The 15,705-nt window shown below is 40.4% G+C and overlaps 1 protein-coding gene across 2 annotated transcripts; it reads right to left on the bottom strand.

The window, feature by feature from the left end:
* Positions 1-7,769: 7,769 nt before the first annotated feature.
* On the bottom strand, positions 7,770-14,379 carry LOC120681633 (NADPH--cytochrome P450 reductase 3-like). 2 transcript variants are annotated; one of them, XM_039963214.1, is made up of 18 exons: positions 13,921-14,379; positions 13,745-13,804; positions 13,582-13,658; positions 12,688-12,745; positions 12,528-12,611; positions 12,388-12,424; positions 11,983-12,052; positions 11,100-11,294; positions 10,927-11,019; positions 10,077-10,308; positions 9,911-9,994; positions 9,674-9,825; positions 9,225-9,321; positions 8,990-9,139; positions 8,814-8,891; positions 8,599-8,721; positions 8,344-8,457; positions 7,770-8,260 (listed from the first exon to the last, which is right to left on the bottom strand). In XM_039963214.1, exons 1-18 carry the CDS (start codon positions 14,218-14,220, stop codon positions 8,180-8,182), a joined length of 2,085 nt encoding a protein of 694 aa, XP_039819148.1. In that variant the 5' UTR covers positions 14,221-14,379; the 3' UTR covers positions 7,770-8,179. The 2 variants fall into 2 exon arrangements, with proteins under 2 accessions (XP_039819148.1, XP_039819147.1); XM_039963213.1 differs by having other exon boundaries at positions 12,528-12,620; positions 13,921-14,370.
* Between the last annotated feature and the right edge of the window lie 1,326 nt (positions 14,380-15,705).

Raw genomic sequence — 15,705 nt, 5'->3', positions numbered from 1 at the left:
GTTACCCACATAATATTCAATTGGAATCCACCCACAAAATATATTTAATTATTTATTTACATGAAAACAATAACCATATTTCATACACTACGTCTACACGTGCTACCCCCTACTACTTATTGGATTTTAATTCCACTTCATAAACTCGCAAAATATAATTATATAACAATCTATCAACTATACCTATCACACTTCATTCAATACATCAACACGTTGCCAAAATATATCAGCACGATATTGCTTTAACTGTAATATACGATAATATATTTTTATTATTATTTTACATCAAATCTTTTGCTACAGGCGCGCAAAGCGCGCCAACCTGCCTAGTCTGGTCAAAATGGCCAAGGCTGGGAGCCTGGGAGCAGGATTAGAGAACACTAGCAGAGGGTGGGCGTCACGTGCCCGTGGCGTTTTTTTTTTAAAGCGGCCGGCGCTGCCGAATTCGCTCGGCGTACGAGAGTTTCAGTTTCGCGTTGGCATGGCCACGGCGCGTCGGCGTCGTCGTTCAACTTATTTTGGGACGGAAGGAGTAAAACGGTTCAAAAATAACAAATCATCTACGGGAGTACAGTACAGCCGTTCAAAAATGGCTTGTGGAACCGCCAGCGATGATGGAGTAATCGAGCAGGATTAAAATAACTAGCCTATCAGTTCGTGGTCCCGAACAGACTAATTAAAATTAATATAAAAATAAAATTTATAGCTAATAATTATCATAGCTATATCACGCTCTCCAACTATCAAACATTCTAACACATACTCTAATACATATTTATCATATCTAGTTGCAATAGGTTTCATTTTGTATCACACCTCAATATGTGTTTGCTATATATTTAATTGAACTATTTATTTTATGAATTTGTATTCTTATCTATTTCATCAAACATGAATACATGGTGACGCATATCGTGGATGTTATTTTTATATAAACATTTTTTAAAAAAATAATAGAAATAATAATTTAAAACTTTATATTGGTGTACTTTTATATTTTATTATAATTATATAATTTAGATTCAGATTTAGACGTTACTTTAATTTTGAATAATGATATAATTGGATGAGTTATATGCAAATTTAGTACGTTGTTTGTATTATTTTTATAATGACATATGTGGGTAATTTTACGAAAATTAGGGGTTACTATATATTATTTTATAATAACAGAGGTGAGTAAGTTATTAGAACAATGACTATAGTAGAATTGATGGGCGAATGTCTCTAATTTTTTAGAGAACTAGGCGTATAGCCCGCACATTTGCGCGGTTAGTATTAAAAATTCAAAAAATTATATGTCGTTATATCTTTATTTAAATATTATACTTTTTTACCATACTTCACCCTATTCATTATTATAAATTATGTCTTATTGTTGGTTAAAATAATTCAAATATGATCTACTTATAATAACAATTTAATTTATTGAGCTTTAATAATATTATGCATATGATTATTCTTATTTTTATTTTATTTTGATTGATTGTTGTTAGCTTTAGTTTTTATTAATAGTATATGTTTGTAAGTGATACATAGATAAATGGTATTTTATATTTAATTTCCATGATGGCATTGGTGGGTGATTTTTAATTAGACACAGGAGTATTTTAGGCTAAATTTTATCATAATGGCAGTAGTGGGTAATTTTTATTTTTCTATTTTTTCGATTAATGTGGGAATTTCTAGGCCTTGAGAGCGAACGTGGAGGCTCCGTTTATTGGTCAAATAATAAGATAATAGATTTTTTTATTATTTCTCTATTTTTAAGTATCCACGTAGGATTCTAGAGGACTTCATAGAGGCTTCAAAATAAGTTTCCAATTAGTAATGGTAAGATAGCATGCTTAGTGAGTAAAGATGGAAAAAATTTTTTACTAACAATGGAGTTACAAGAGTGCAAGACGTGCCTGAACTATATATTAGAAACTTGTACCCAGCTATTACAAAAATATTTAGCGTCACAAAAATTAATGACCAGCTAGAAAATTGAAAAACTGAAAATGTCGTACTACCAACACTCATCAACTGTGCTAGGTTCCAACTCCGTCGTCCGTCTACATGGGATAATTTCTTATGAACATTTGTTCGTCTTTTTCTCACTCCATTCTAAAGCTAACTAAGTTACGATATCTTAACCTTTGTACTTTTTCAACAAAAAAATATCTTAACCTTTGTTTAAACAAATAGCTCACTTATAAAAATAGCTCACTTCAAAACTCGGTTTTTCTTCCTTTCATTGACGTCATTTCAATATCTGCCGTAATGGCGATTCAAAACATTTATTTGCCTCTGAATCGGGTAGAAGACAATAACTTCATAGTCGAGCCGTTAAATCGCCATGGGATGTATATTTCGAACCAACCACAGAATAATAGAAACCCGGTTCTTGTTCTTTGCAGTGTTCCGCCTCTCCAGGTTTCATAATGTTGAAACCCCAGATCACGATGAACAGAGATATGAGGTACCATGGCAGTGTCTGCGAGAAGCGGGTGATCCGGCCAGTAACCGTAGCGGTTCCACCCTCTAGACCACCAACCAAGAGACCTAAAGCAGGTAGGTGCCCTACGGCGGGCGGATAACCACGGATCGATCGGGCGCGTGCAAATCCTCTAGGAGGGCACGCACCAACCAGGCCGCGCGGTGCCCGGAAAGCCCAGCGCCTCCACCTGCACGTGCCCGGCACCTTTCCTCACCGTTCCTGGTGCTGTAGCTTGTGACCGAACCCACCAGCTGCTGCTGATTTAGGTGGATGGTAGGTCGCAAACTACGGCAGAATCCTCCACAAGCCGAGGCATGGCAATGGCATTAGGCCGGAAACAGTGTGTCTGAGTGTCTCTGCTCGTCGTTGCAAGTTGAAACCCTCCTGAAGTATCGTGTATAAAGCATAGTAGCTTAAAAATAGTACTGTTGAGAGAAGACAAGGCAATCTTCTAGAATAATCCACACTATACAAGAACAAGATATTTACCATGGAGTAGTCTAGACTTAGAATAAATAAATTTAGAAAATATTAGAATACTTAGAAATTCTCTAAAATTGGAGACACTTGTCACAACCTCATAATTCCCCCTTGGCTATAGAGCCTCCCTCCCTTGCCATGTCATCCATCCATGAGCATGGTAGATGAGTGGAGCTAGGAAGTAGTGAGAGGGTTAGTGCTAGGATAGCTACATAAATAGTGTGTTGTGTATTCTTGTGTTGTAATAAATCAAGTATTTTGTAAGTGTTAGTCTCTCAGTTTTTGAGTACTTAGTGTATAAGTTGCGATCTATCGTAGGTTGGCTCTGCCACTCATGATCACAAAAGGCCTGAGCTTCATCGTAGCCTCCCGGAAGCCAGCTTCATCTGTTGGTAGCCTCTGTCACCCGGAAGCAAGAAAGCGGCTCTGTCGTTATACACTAAGTAGTTAGAAATTGAAAAGGCTAACCGACTCTAGAGTGAGTTGGTGTGGGTCTTAGTTGTAGGTCCACTAGGGCGACCTCGGTTCCCAACAAGTACTAAATAGTAAGTTGAGAATGAGATGAGCTAATTTAAATAGCCAACTTTAAAAAGCATTGCAACCTTGGTTTAATCATTTTATTAGAAAAAATCTACCTCATAGCAATGGACCATAGAGCATCTTATTTTCTATGACTGCTGCTTCATAGCATCTGAAACAGTTAGAAAGCTCATGTAATCGTTAATTGTTAGAAAGCTCATGTAATCGTTAATTGGAGTAACTGTACCTAAGAGGTAAACAAGATAAGTAACCTACTAGTTATTTGTGCTTGCGAAAAGGTATTTTTCTTGCTTGGCAGAACAAAGTAGATTATTTACTGGAGACTAAGGGAAAGTAATAGCCAATGCGAACTTCTTTAAATGGACAACATGCATTCCATATTATACTTTTCGCACTACTGAACAAGAGTGTGAGTCAAACTAGACTTTAGGGGATATTTCAAGAATGTTGTTAAAATTATAATGTGTATATCATGCGAAGTTAGGAATAACGACAAAAAGATTACCACGTTGTCAAATACTTATTATTAGAAAATGAATAGCTAAAGAACTATTGCAATAGAAAGTGCATCCTACTTCCTGAAATCTTATCATACTAGACGCATTTATGCAATCAGCATCATCAGGGTGCACGTTACTCTATTCAATAGCAGCTTCAATGCTCTTATTACCTTCAGCGAAAATACATGGCTGAGTAAAAGACTAACATCGAAATTAGATGATATATATGAAAACATGACATAGATATACAATCAGCTAAATGATTCATAGCACCATGATAAGTAGTACTCTCAACCTGAAGAGTGTTTTTATATTGTGGCACGCCTCCTATAGACAATCCCATTTCTTCAAGCTTGGTAAGGAAAATTTCATTCGTTGTGGGCTTGTTGTCTACCACTGCGAAAAACAGGTGTCAATTTCAACAAACTAATGTTCGGATAAGGGAAAAAACATGTTTATTCCATCAGTTTTAATCCTTTATCTCTAAGATCGTATACAATTCGTCCCCATTTCTTAGAACTAGCTTATCAATCTGTGCTCCCGCACGCGGGCTAATATAATTAATAAAAAAAGATTTATAATTAATGATATCTATCTCACCCCCTCTTTCATGTATTAAATATTTTTATTCTAAAATACATATTTATCATTATCTAGTTGCAATAATTTTCATTTTGCATCATACCTCCATGCGTGTTTGCTATATATATTTAATTGAACCATTGTTTGCGAATCGATATTCTTATATCTACCATCATACATGCCACATATCATGGGTAGTATTTTTATATAAATAATAACATAAGAATATAGTAAAAATGGTAGAAATAGTAATTTAAAATTTTATACTGGTGCACTTTAATATTTTATTATAATTATTTAATTTAGATTCAGATTTAGAAGTTAGTTTAAATTTTAATAATGATATATTTGGATAACTTATTTGCAAATTTAGGAGGAATTATTTTGTATTATTTTTCTAATGGTATAGATGGATAATTTAAATGAAGATTAGGGGTTACTTTAGTTTTATTTTATAATGACAGATGTGGGTAATTTATATACATATTTAGGGGGTTATTTTAATCTATTTTTATAATGGTAGAGGTGGGTAATTAATTAGGAAAGATAACAGATCTAACGGCTATTATGATTCGTGCTATTGGGTTCATGGCTGGATGTGTTTTTATTTTTGTAAGAATTTCTTGAATTTTTCTATTTTTTTTAAAATGTCCACCTAGGATTCTAGGTGACTTAACGTAGAGGTTTCAAAGGATCCTCCAATTAGTAATAGTAAGACTAGTAGACAACATTTGCTTCAGAGCATATGGGAGAAACTCACGAAGGAGACTCCACCCGCTGAAAAGGCATGATAAGATTGGGAGAGCGTGCCAGCTGCGAGCTGACTCAATGTGTGTACTGATCCTTAGCTTACTGATAGCTAGGATCTTGCATCGTGCATGTGCAGAACAACAGCTGAACAAGTTGGAGGGCGACAAAATGGGAGCAGCGCTGAACGGTGCCGTAGTATTATGGCATCAGACACATGCATAGTATAGATGGTTATCTTTTGCCACTACTGCAGTATTCTGACTTGCTATGTGAAAACTTGGAGGTGAAAATATCACTGATCTGGCCGTTCATTAGTTTGGTCTGAATGACAGTCAACGACGATCGTGGTGGTAGCGGCTCTGCAGTCCTGCTAAACCTGTCAACCTTTGACCGGGCGTGCGTGCGTGAAGTGTGCTGCACGTTTGCTGGGGATCGATGGATATGGATGGACGCCATGCATGCCGAGCACGTATATACCTGTCGCGCGCTTTCCGGCGGCTCACATAGCCAGCCACATGCCTCCACGAGTGAGGAAGACCAAGACGGGAGAGGTGGACAGGCGCGTATGCGACCACCTGCACATTTCTGGCATGGGTGAGAGGACTAGTAGCTGGCTAGTGGCTTGCGCTGGTGGCTAGTGCCCCGATTCTGATTCATCATGCGATTATTTTAGGCCTTGCTGAGAGTTTTTTTTTTCCAATTCTTTTAGGATCTTTTCTTTATTGAAATCGATTACTCTTGCTGTCGATTCGCCACAACAGAGGTGAAATGGGAACGATTGTCTTGCTTCAAAAGAAGCATAGCTTTCTATTGCTGAAAGTCTGAACTCTGATCCCTGACTGAACTCGGCCAAGTTTCAGTTTCAGCGCGCACCTTGCCAAGTTGCTATAACGAATGTCGTCAGCGCGGGGAACTCGATCGACGACGGCATTTCCTTGTTCGCGGGGACGGAAAGCAATACACAGTCCTACTCCTACGCGTGCAATGCAATGCAACCGCTAACATGCATGTCTAGGACAGATGAGACCTATGACTTTCTCAGAATGGCACGCCATGACCTATGACTATGAGCATATCCTACAAGCAGTGACCAAACTGGCCATGATAAAAAGCCACGTACAGGCTACACTTGTTTGACACTGATGCCGACCGCGTGTCACTATTAAATCAAGAATTTAGTTGATTGAGTAATCTAGTACTCCCCATCAGTATGGGCGTGTTTGTTTAGTTCGCGAAATTAGTGTCCAATCATAGATTAATTAGTCTTAAAAGATTCATCTCATCATTTACAGCTAAATTGTGCAATTGGTTATTTTTTTAAAATATATTTAATACTCTATGCATGTGTCCAAAAATTTGATGTGATAAAGAAATCTTGAAATTTTTTGGGAACTAAACATGGCCCCACACACTTAGTTTGTGGGTTCGATGCGCTCACAAGTCTACCCATCGATCAGCACCGCACCGTGTGCTGTCGGCCTTAGTCAGTAGTCGTGTCGTGCGGTCTGGTTTTCTCATCACCACGTGGTGGAAGGACTTGGGAAGCGTTGGTGCAGACTGTATGATGCATCTTTCTTCAACCAAGTCGGTGCATACGGTTTGCATGTATAGAAAAATTTGGTCGGCGAAAACGACCAAAATGCGTCCGGATCGGAAACAAATGTTTCGAAGCGCGCGACCAACAGCTTTCTTGACGGAAAGAAACCAAACGGTTTGGGCTGCAAACCTCACGCACACACTGTGTGTGTCAGTGTGTGTGTGAGAGAGAGACGCTGCTACGGCTGGACAAGCGGACATCGCCGACGATCGAAGTGTAACGAGATAGAGATAGTCCACTCGCGCGAACTCTGCACACGAGCGAGACCGACGGGCAGGGGGTGAGGGGGAAGCCTCCAGCTAGGCACAAACGTGTGAATTCGGGCGCAAGCCCGTGACTACGCCTTGAAAAAGGCCGTGTCCACTTTCCTCTAAAAAAAATACATTTCCAACCTTGAGTCCTTCAACTCCACCTCAGTTTGCTTATTACTCTTCTCCGATTCTCTAGGAATATACGGTGTTATTAGCAATATATCCATAGACAATAAGCTATTTGTGATGATTTCGTCAATCTCAAGATCTATTGGCTCAAAGCCTTGAAAACGGTCAACTGGTTAGAGAGAGCTAGGTAGAGGCGTTCAGCTCAAAGCCTTGAAAATGGTTAGAGGGCAGGTAGACAAGGTGTTTGTAGGGGTAAATGTTTTTTCTAGGTACCGATAAGATACTTGCTTATTTTCGTAAAGTGTAAGAACGTCTACATACTATATGTTTCGCAATTTGCATTCCCTTCTCGTAAGCACAGATTTGCAGGTGTGCATAACATCACTGCAACCGCAACACTTCGACGCAACAAGATATAGACGATTACTCGATGAGGTAGGCAAAGACTGCAAGCATAATAGCAGTAAGACGTAAGAGCGTATCTTTACAAAACCAGAAGCAAAATTTGTTTTCGGAGGTCTTCTAATGTAGTATACATAATATCCTCATCTCAAACTGTATACATAATGTCCTCATCTCAAACTGTATGATGTATCCCCATTGCTACAATCTTAATGGGGATATAACAATTTCAAGTTCTACAAACCTACAAGGCTACAACAGCGCTTATTCTCCCCAGTTTCCACCATCCATATTATCAGGACCATGTTAGATGTCAAAGAATTACAACGATCGACTCATTATAAATTATAATCAATGACACTTCATCTCGAAAACTGGCGATTGGGTTGGCATTCGCCACGTCATTTGCACAAGCCAGCTTTAATTACTTCCACACGCTAGAGCTATGGCAGGTTGGTGTGACGTGTCACCATACGTCACGGAGGTACCTGCCCTCCATCTGCAGGCTCTTCACGTAGCTCTCAGTTTTGGAGCTATCCAAAGATCCCTGGAGCAAAATGCAAATGGGATGTTAACAGCGTGAAGACAAGATTTGCATCATCACTTAAGGGATGAGTCGCAGTTGTCTACCTGCTCTTGGACTATAGTATGCAGCATTCTATGCACATCTCTAGCCATTCCCTTGGCATCGCCGCATACATACAAGTAACCACCCTGTGAGAGGATGTTCCAAATTTCTGTGGCCTGGTAACAAAAAGAAGCAAATTAGTATCTGCGAGAACATTGAGCAGTGTTGTGTGTATGAAACACTCAAGATGTATGCTAAGGAATGTTGAAAGCAATGTTGTGTGTATGAAACACTCAGGAAGTACTGCAGTGTCTGACCTTCTCTACCATCTTATGCTGCACATATTCTTTCGTTGGCCCTTCACGAGAGAAGGCAACAATTAGCTCAGAAAGTGCCCCTTCCTGAAGGAAATTTTGCAACTCATCTTCGTATATGTAGTCCTGCAATGGTCATTCAGGTCGAATTCCATCAATAAAGTTGAGAAACACAGCCATAACCACATGTATCTGTTCAATTAACCAGCGATTCTTACCATACTACGGTTCCTGCATCCAAAGAAGAGAATTGAAGTGCCCAGTTCCACTCCAGATTGTTTCAGAGCTAACCTTTCCTGCCAAGAGTGGAGGGAGAGGGAGGATAAGTTTCACTAGGTAATGCCAACCAGAATTGCAAATACAAAAACATCCGGGATTCCTTGGCAAAACAAACCTGCAAGAAGCCTCTGAAAGGGGCCAGCCCTGTTCCAGGGCCAATCATGATAATTGGAGTGGATGGATCAGCAGGTAACTTGAAATTTGACTGCCTCACAAAAATAGGAGCCCAGCTGCATTCCTCGCTGTATTCCAACGGAATTGTATTCTGCCAACCAGATGATCAAGGAACAACAAAATCAGACTGCAGAAAATTTATTTCAGACGATGCAGAGGAAACGAATGTGAGGTACCTTCATCCATGTCGAACAAACTCCTTGGTGGATCCTTCCTGTTGGCGAAGGACCATAAACTAATGCACATGTTACATGAATTCTGGAGGGAACCATCCTGCACAGAAGATAAATAAGTTGTAAGAGGCCTCCCTTATGGTAGGTACACACATCACCTCAAGCATAATATGGTATATGAACTAGACAACCCAGTATGGTAACATACAGAAACTGATAGAATCTCAAGCTTAGCTGGTGTCTATAGTCTAAAATTAAAATGATTTCGAAGGAAGAACCAAACAAAGCTAGAGACTTAAAATCACCAAGACATGCATAGTTTTTGTTTTCATAACCATTAATCTATCTTCTTGTAACACTGCTCCCACAAGACAAAAGCATGGTACTAATCTAGTGTTAATCTTGCATATAAAGGTTGCGGATTGAGGAAATGGACAGGTTTTGTCAATTACTTTGGGGATGATGATATTGAGTAGTATCGTGGTTGCAGACGAGGAGCTATAGCTGCAAAAAACACTCCCAACGGTGGCTTGGCTGAAGGGAACGCAGACATAACTTCAAGAAGGCTCCTCTGACTAGCAGTTATCCATTGAGAATACTCATCCTGCATAGAAAATTCTACTAGTCAGCAAAGGAAAAGGTCTCAATTTTTAAATGGCATAAGATGGGGATTCTGAAAGAGTGACAACCTTTCCAGCAGGAGAAGCCAAGAATCTAAGTCGTTCAGCTTCAGCTGGATCAGAAGCATGAGAAGCTAAAGCAAGTAAAGCAGCCTGAGATGTTCATTATTCAAGAATTAGTCAAACGATCACAAAATAAAAAATTGGGCAGAAAATGGTTAGAGGCCATGCGGACCTTCTTTGGTGGATTGAGTAGATCAGCGTATCGTAAAAGCGCAGTCCTTAAGGTACATGGAGACGGGAAAGGTGGGGCCAAGGAACCCCCTCCTTTACGAGGAGATCCATCTTCTGCATCTGCGTGGATAGAGAAGACTGTATCTGGAGAAAGTCCAAGTAGCTTTTCAGCTTCCTCCACGGTCTCAACAGAATTTTCCGAATACACGCCGACATGATCTCCAGTTTCATACCTGAAACAAGTTTTCAGAGTTCAATGTGTTATCATATAGATCAGGAGAAATCCTTGCATTCACATTTTGAACAAAATTGTCTGGACTAACTATTATGGAACAATCAATACAAACTGGACTGACTATTATGGAACAATCAGTACATAGGACCTGTCACGCTAGTAAGAGGTTGAAAGAAAAAGAATTGGTTTGATCTCTGGGGTTTGGCCTGTTGGTCACTAATCAAATAACTGAATAAGTGCATGCCCCTTCATTGCTAGCCTACCCAAACTTGTTGGTGACACTTGTTGGGTTTCATCTCTAGCCATACCCCACTCTTGCTTGGGACTAAAAGGTCTTGTTCTTTTGCTGTACAGTACTCAGAAAAGAACAAACTACAAAGCCCCTTCCTTGACCTCAGAGTTTCATGCAACAAGAAATTGTGACTGAGCCTGTTGCCTCAATACGATCAAACAGAAGGAAATACCATGATTTACAAGTCAACGACCAAATAAATTAGCCAACCTACTGGAAGCAACATGGTTTCCACAAGAGCATGTATGCAGAAAAGATGAAGCCTGAATAGCTCCGAAATACTGAATTACAAAATGATAGGAATATGCGTATCAAGAAACTTACACAAGCCCAGTGCCAGATATATCAAACTCCAGATGAATACAAGAGCGATCTGAAGCTGGTTTATGGAGCTCCTTTTGAACAGCAACATTAGACCTAGCAATCAATAACTATACTGTAAACACAAATCCTGAGAAACAGGAAGACACTAGCAAGTTGTTCTCGCATTCAAATACCTGCAAGGGTGGTGAATATCAATAACACCAGTACCATTGGCTAGTGACCAAGATCTATCTTGGAATGACAGGTCAGATTTATCAATGAAAACAACTCTGTATTCTGGAATAGCAGCAGTATAAGGAGTCGATGCACCAGTGGTGTCATCCTCATCGCGGAGCAACTGATCCAACTCTGGCCACACTAGCTCTTTCCTACAGATGACAACAAGGGACAAGTCTCATTGAGCAGTAATACCCAACCACATTGGAAATATAAAATAGGGATCTCTATAAAATTGTCAAGGGATGCATTAAAATCCGAGAACAAAACACATTTAAACAACATACAATATACAAATGGTAGGCCAAACAAACATAATAAGTTAAGACATCTTTAGTTTTAGACGCACAATGTAGACAAAATACTTTCCTAGATGCACCAATATTCAAATTGCTTAGTAAAACTTTTGCTTAATTTTTTTGTTATGGCCCTTCAAAATATGCACTATCAAATAGTTGATATACTCGTAAATGGAAAAACGGGAGTTCTTAAAAAATTACTTATTTATCGAATAACTAACTGGACTGTCAGTGTTTACATATCCATACACAGCAAAGTAAGTAAATCTTGTACTTCATTGGATAAGGATTTAGTATGGAAATTAAAATTTCCCCAATCCAGACCAGAAATAAACTCCCAGCTACAGGTAGGATAAAGATACCTCTGTTCAGTATTCACATGAAGGACCAACTAACACCAAGAATTAGAACTTAGTCGTGGATTTGGCATTTGAAGTGACAAGCTAGATGGGTATTACCCGAAACACTTTTATGTCTACACGATAGGTCTCTACCACAACAAATTAATACACAACAGATTACATCACTGTAGCATTCACACCATGCGGTGAAGTCATCCTCAATGCACTGATCATCATCTCCAAGGCCAACAGGAACAAGGCGTTTCCCACCTGTAGATATAAAAAAAATTCCAAGTCATGCCTACAGGATCAAGCAACGCAAGAATGAACCATGGAACCAAAACAAAACTCGTTTTGTACCACTGATGCTTGTATCATATAACAGTAAGAACATGCCATGGAAGCTGATGAAAAAAAAGTACATGTGCTTAGCATTATGGGAAATCCTACATGAAAATAAATTTGCTGGCTATATGGAAAAAGGATGATTGTGCGCGTGTGTGTGGGGGGGGGGGGGGAGTTCGGTATATGTTGGGGAATGTCTCCTAATACTAGTGGTCTACTGGTTTCATTTATTCCCTTGGTAAATTGTGTGAATTACTCACCCTGCTCCTGTAACAGCTCATCCACCACATTTGCAACCTACATTTTCCATGAGCATAAACTCATTATCAATTACCATAACACTGAACAGTAATCAGATTTTATCCAAATCACAATAACATGTAAGTTTCATCCAATTAACCTTATTAAAATGTTCGTACTGCCGGTTCCCAAGCCCAAAGACTCCATATTTAAGATCCTTCAGCCAAACTTCCTTCTCTTTCCCCTGTTTCAAGCATTGAAAATGGGGTTCAGAAGTGTAATAGCATTTAGCCAATCCCAAGTACAGAATTTTCACAAACCTCAGTGAACCATTTGTAGAATCTTGCTGCATTATCCGTAGGCTCTCCGTCCCCATATCTGCACAAGTTGAATATAATTAGCCACAAAAATGTAGATGAAAGAACAAAACCAAAAGAGGTAAACTGCATAACTCATAACAGTGTTGCTTGTTCATAAATGGTGGAAAAGGAAATTATGCCCAGGTTAATTACTTTCCCATCACTGAAAATAATGTTTAAATCTGACAAAAATCAAACTTTTTGTTAGAACAGGGACGAGATAAATGGAGCCGAATCTCCACAGAAGATATTGCATAGAAATTCCAGTTCGGACAGAAATGAATGCCTATATCACTAAACTATAATGTCGGTAGATGATTAAAGGCACAGACTATCCCAAAATGTTATAAAAACATAAATATGTTTGGGACCTCAGACAAGGTTGGTAATACACCAAGTACAAGGACAGGACCAGCATTTGTTTTTAACTTTACAACAGAAAAGGCAGGTGAATTCCGAAATAAGCAGTAAATAGTAAAAGTTCTTTAGCCAATCTACACAGTATTTGAGCTTTACAAAGTAAAGCAGGTGGATTATGGAACTGAGATAGAAGATGCAGCACAATTCACCAATCCACAAGTTCACTTGAGCTTTACAGCATAGGGCAGGTGTTATGGAATTAAACCGCAGGTGACAAATGGAGCAGGCAACCCATCGATACAGTTTGTTCGAGGTCCGCAACAAATGACAAGTGGAATACCATGTATGGAATAAGGTGCAAGAGACAAAATCTACAATTCACCAATCCATGCACTTCACTTTGAGTTTCAACAAGAGGCGGGTGGGTTCTGGAATGAGGCGCAAGCGACAAAAGGCGCAATTCGACAACTGACCAATCAGTGCATGAGAACTCACGTTGCTAAGAAGAAGAGCACTATGGTTTCCTTCTTCAGCTTCTCCTCGTACTCTTCGTCCTCCTGAGCATAGTCATCCTGCACACGTCCCACAAATCTCTCAAGCTCCCAGCACTGAGGCACAAGCTAGGATAGAACACACGTATAGATCGTGCAAAAATTACCAGATCCACCACTTTGAACACGGCCTTCTCGTACCGCGCCGTCGCCTCCTCGGCCATGGACTGCAAGCAGAAGCGCAACGAGTCAAAAAGGGCCGCCCGATATAAACTAAACTAAACTAAACTAAACCAAACCAAACCAAACACTGGCAAGCTCCCGGATCGGATCGGGCATCGACCTTGGCGAATCCCTCGGCCGTGCCGGTCTGCGTGCCGAAGAAGATGGTGACGCGCTTCCGCCCGTCGTCCACGTCGGCGTCGGCGTCGACCTTCACCGGCGCCGGGCGTATCGGCGTGGGGGCCGGCTTGGCCTGCGCCCCGCCCCCGGATCGGAACCATACGGCGAGGATAAGCAGCCCCGCGACGAGGGCCGCGGCGGTGGCCGCGAGCGCGGCGAGCGGGTCTCCCCCCGCGGCGGCGGCGAGCTCCGGCGGGATGACGGACGCCGCCCACTCCCTCACCGCCTCCAGCGCCGCCATCGCTCGCTCGCTTCCTCCCCCGCCCGCCGCGAGGGTTTGGGTGGGTAGGAGGAGGAGACGAGATCGAGGACGGCAAGCGGGTGGAGGGAGGGGGGGGGGGGGGGGGTGCGTGCACCTACCAACAACCAGCGCTTACTACTACTGGAGACGGAGAGCGGCAGCCGGCAGGGGCTTAAGTGCCTTTTCCGCTGTTATTTTATACGGAAAACCAAAAAAGAAAAAATTTCTTTTGCGGGAAGGCGAGAGGGGTGATGGGGTCTGGGATCTTTATCTCCTCTGCTTTGCTCAAAAGCCCGGCGGTTTTTCAATCGGGGAGGGAGGAAATTGGCTTGTCTGAACTTGGGATCCGCGCCCCCGCTTCCGCTGATCTGTAGCGGCCCACACGATGCGTTGCTAACGTATGGCGTGCATAAACAAAGGTTTGTTTAGTTTTCACCCCATACACCCGTAAAAAAAAAGTCACATCGAATGTTTCAACATATGTATGGAGTACTAAATGAAGTCTATTTACAAAACTTTTTGCATGAATGGGCTGTAAATCGCGAGACGAATCTAATGAGTCTACTTAATCTATGATTGCAACAGTGATGCTACAGTAACCATCCGCTAATTATAGATTAATTATGGATTAATTAGCATCATTAGATTCGTCTCGCGATTTACAACCCATCTGTGCAAAAAATTTTATAAATAGACTTCATTTAGTACTTCAAAATAGCAAGATTCTTTTGAAAAATTTTTGTGTTTCAACTAAACAGGGCCAAAGAACATTTAGTATTTCGTCAGAATTGTTGCTAAGGTGGTTGACAGTTTTCATTAACAACAAGCTTGTCGAACCGTTTTGCAGCATTGAAAGCTCTCAACCTGGATTTGAGGTCATGCTAAGCTTGAAAAAAGTTTCATGCAACCAACAAGGCTCTAAACGGACATAGATGCAGAAGATAAAAGCAGAAGAAAAGGTGGAAAAGTCTAATAACAAATTGTGAAGTGTTTTTCCTCGAAAATAAAATTGTAAAGTGTTTTGTAGTCAAACCAAAGTTAGCTGGGCCATCTTGGAGCCACAGATCTCGCAAGGCTCTAGCTTTAGCAATTGAGATGATGGCTACAACAATGATAGCGACACGATAAGAAGAGTTTTTTTTTAATAACAGATAAGAAGAGTTATTATAGCTTAGAAAGGGTGAGAAGGAATAGCAACACAAGGCGACGAAAGCACGTTGACAAAAGATGAGCCAAGTGAAATCAAACCGATGGATGTAGTCAGAGGAAGAAGTGAATGAAATAGCTACGAAACAGAAAAGGTTTGAGGTTAATTGATATATCCATTGGTGTTCAGCAATCCCAAATTGTAACAGGAAAACCTTATTCCATAGCATTCTATTACGACGACAATGCATGATCAAAGTAGCTAATTTTCAAAGTTTATCTTAATAGCCTTGCTATTTCTAAAACACATAAACTCTTAACTTCGAATTTGAAATAGCC

This window comes from Panicum virgatum, chromosome 7N, assembly GCF_016808335.1.
Source record: "Panicum virgatum strain AP13 chromosome 7N, P.virgatum_v5, whole genome shotgun sequence".
Lineage (NCBI taxonomy): Eukaryota > Viridiplantae > Streptophyta > Magnoliopsida > Poales > Poaceae > Panicum > Panicum virgatum.
The sequence above is the reverse complement of the archived record's forward strand: the minus strand, read 5'-3'. Positions and strand labels throughout refer to the sequence as shown.

Excerpts from the sequence above, each read along its gene's own strand:
- LOC120681633 (XM_039963213.1), bottom strand. The coding sequence starts at position 14,220 with ATGGCGGCGCTGGAGGCGGTGAGGGAGTGGGCGGCGTCCGTCATCCCG. Across the intron at positions 9,322-9,673 it reads TCAATATCATCATCCCCAAA|GATGGTTCCCTCCAGAATTC; the intron begins GTAATTGACAAA and ends TCTTCTGTGCAG. Across the intron at positions 8,892-8,989 it reads CTTTCAGAGGCTTCTTGCAG|GAAAGGTTAGCTCTGAAACA; the intron begins GTTTGTTTTGCC and ends CACTCTTGGCAG.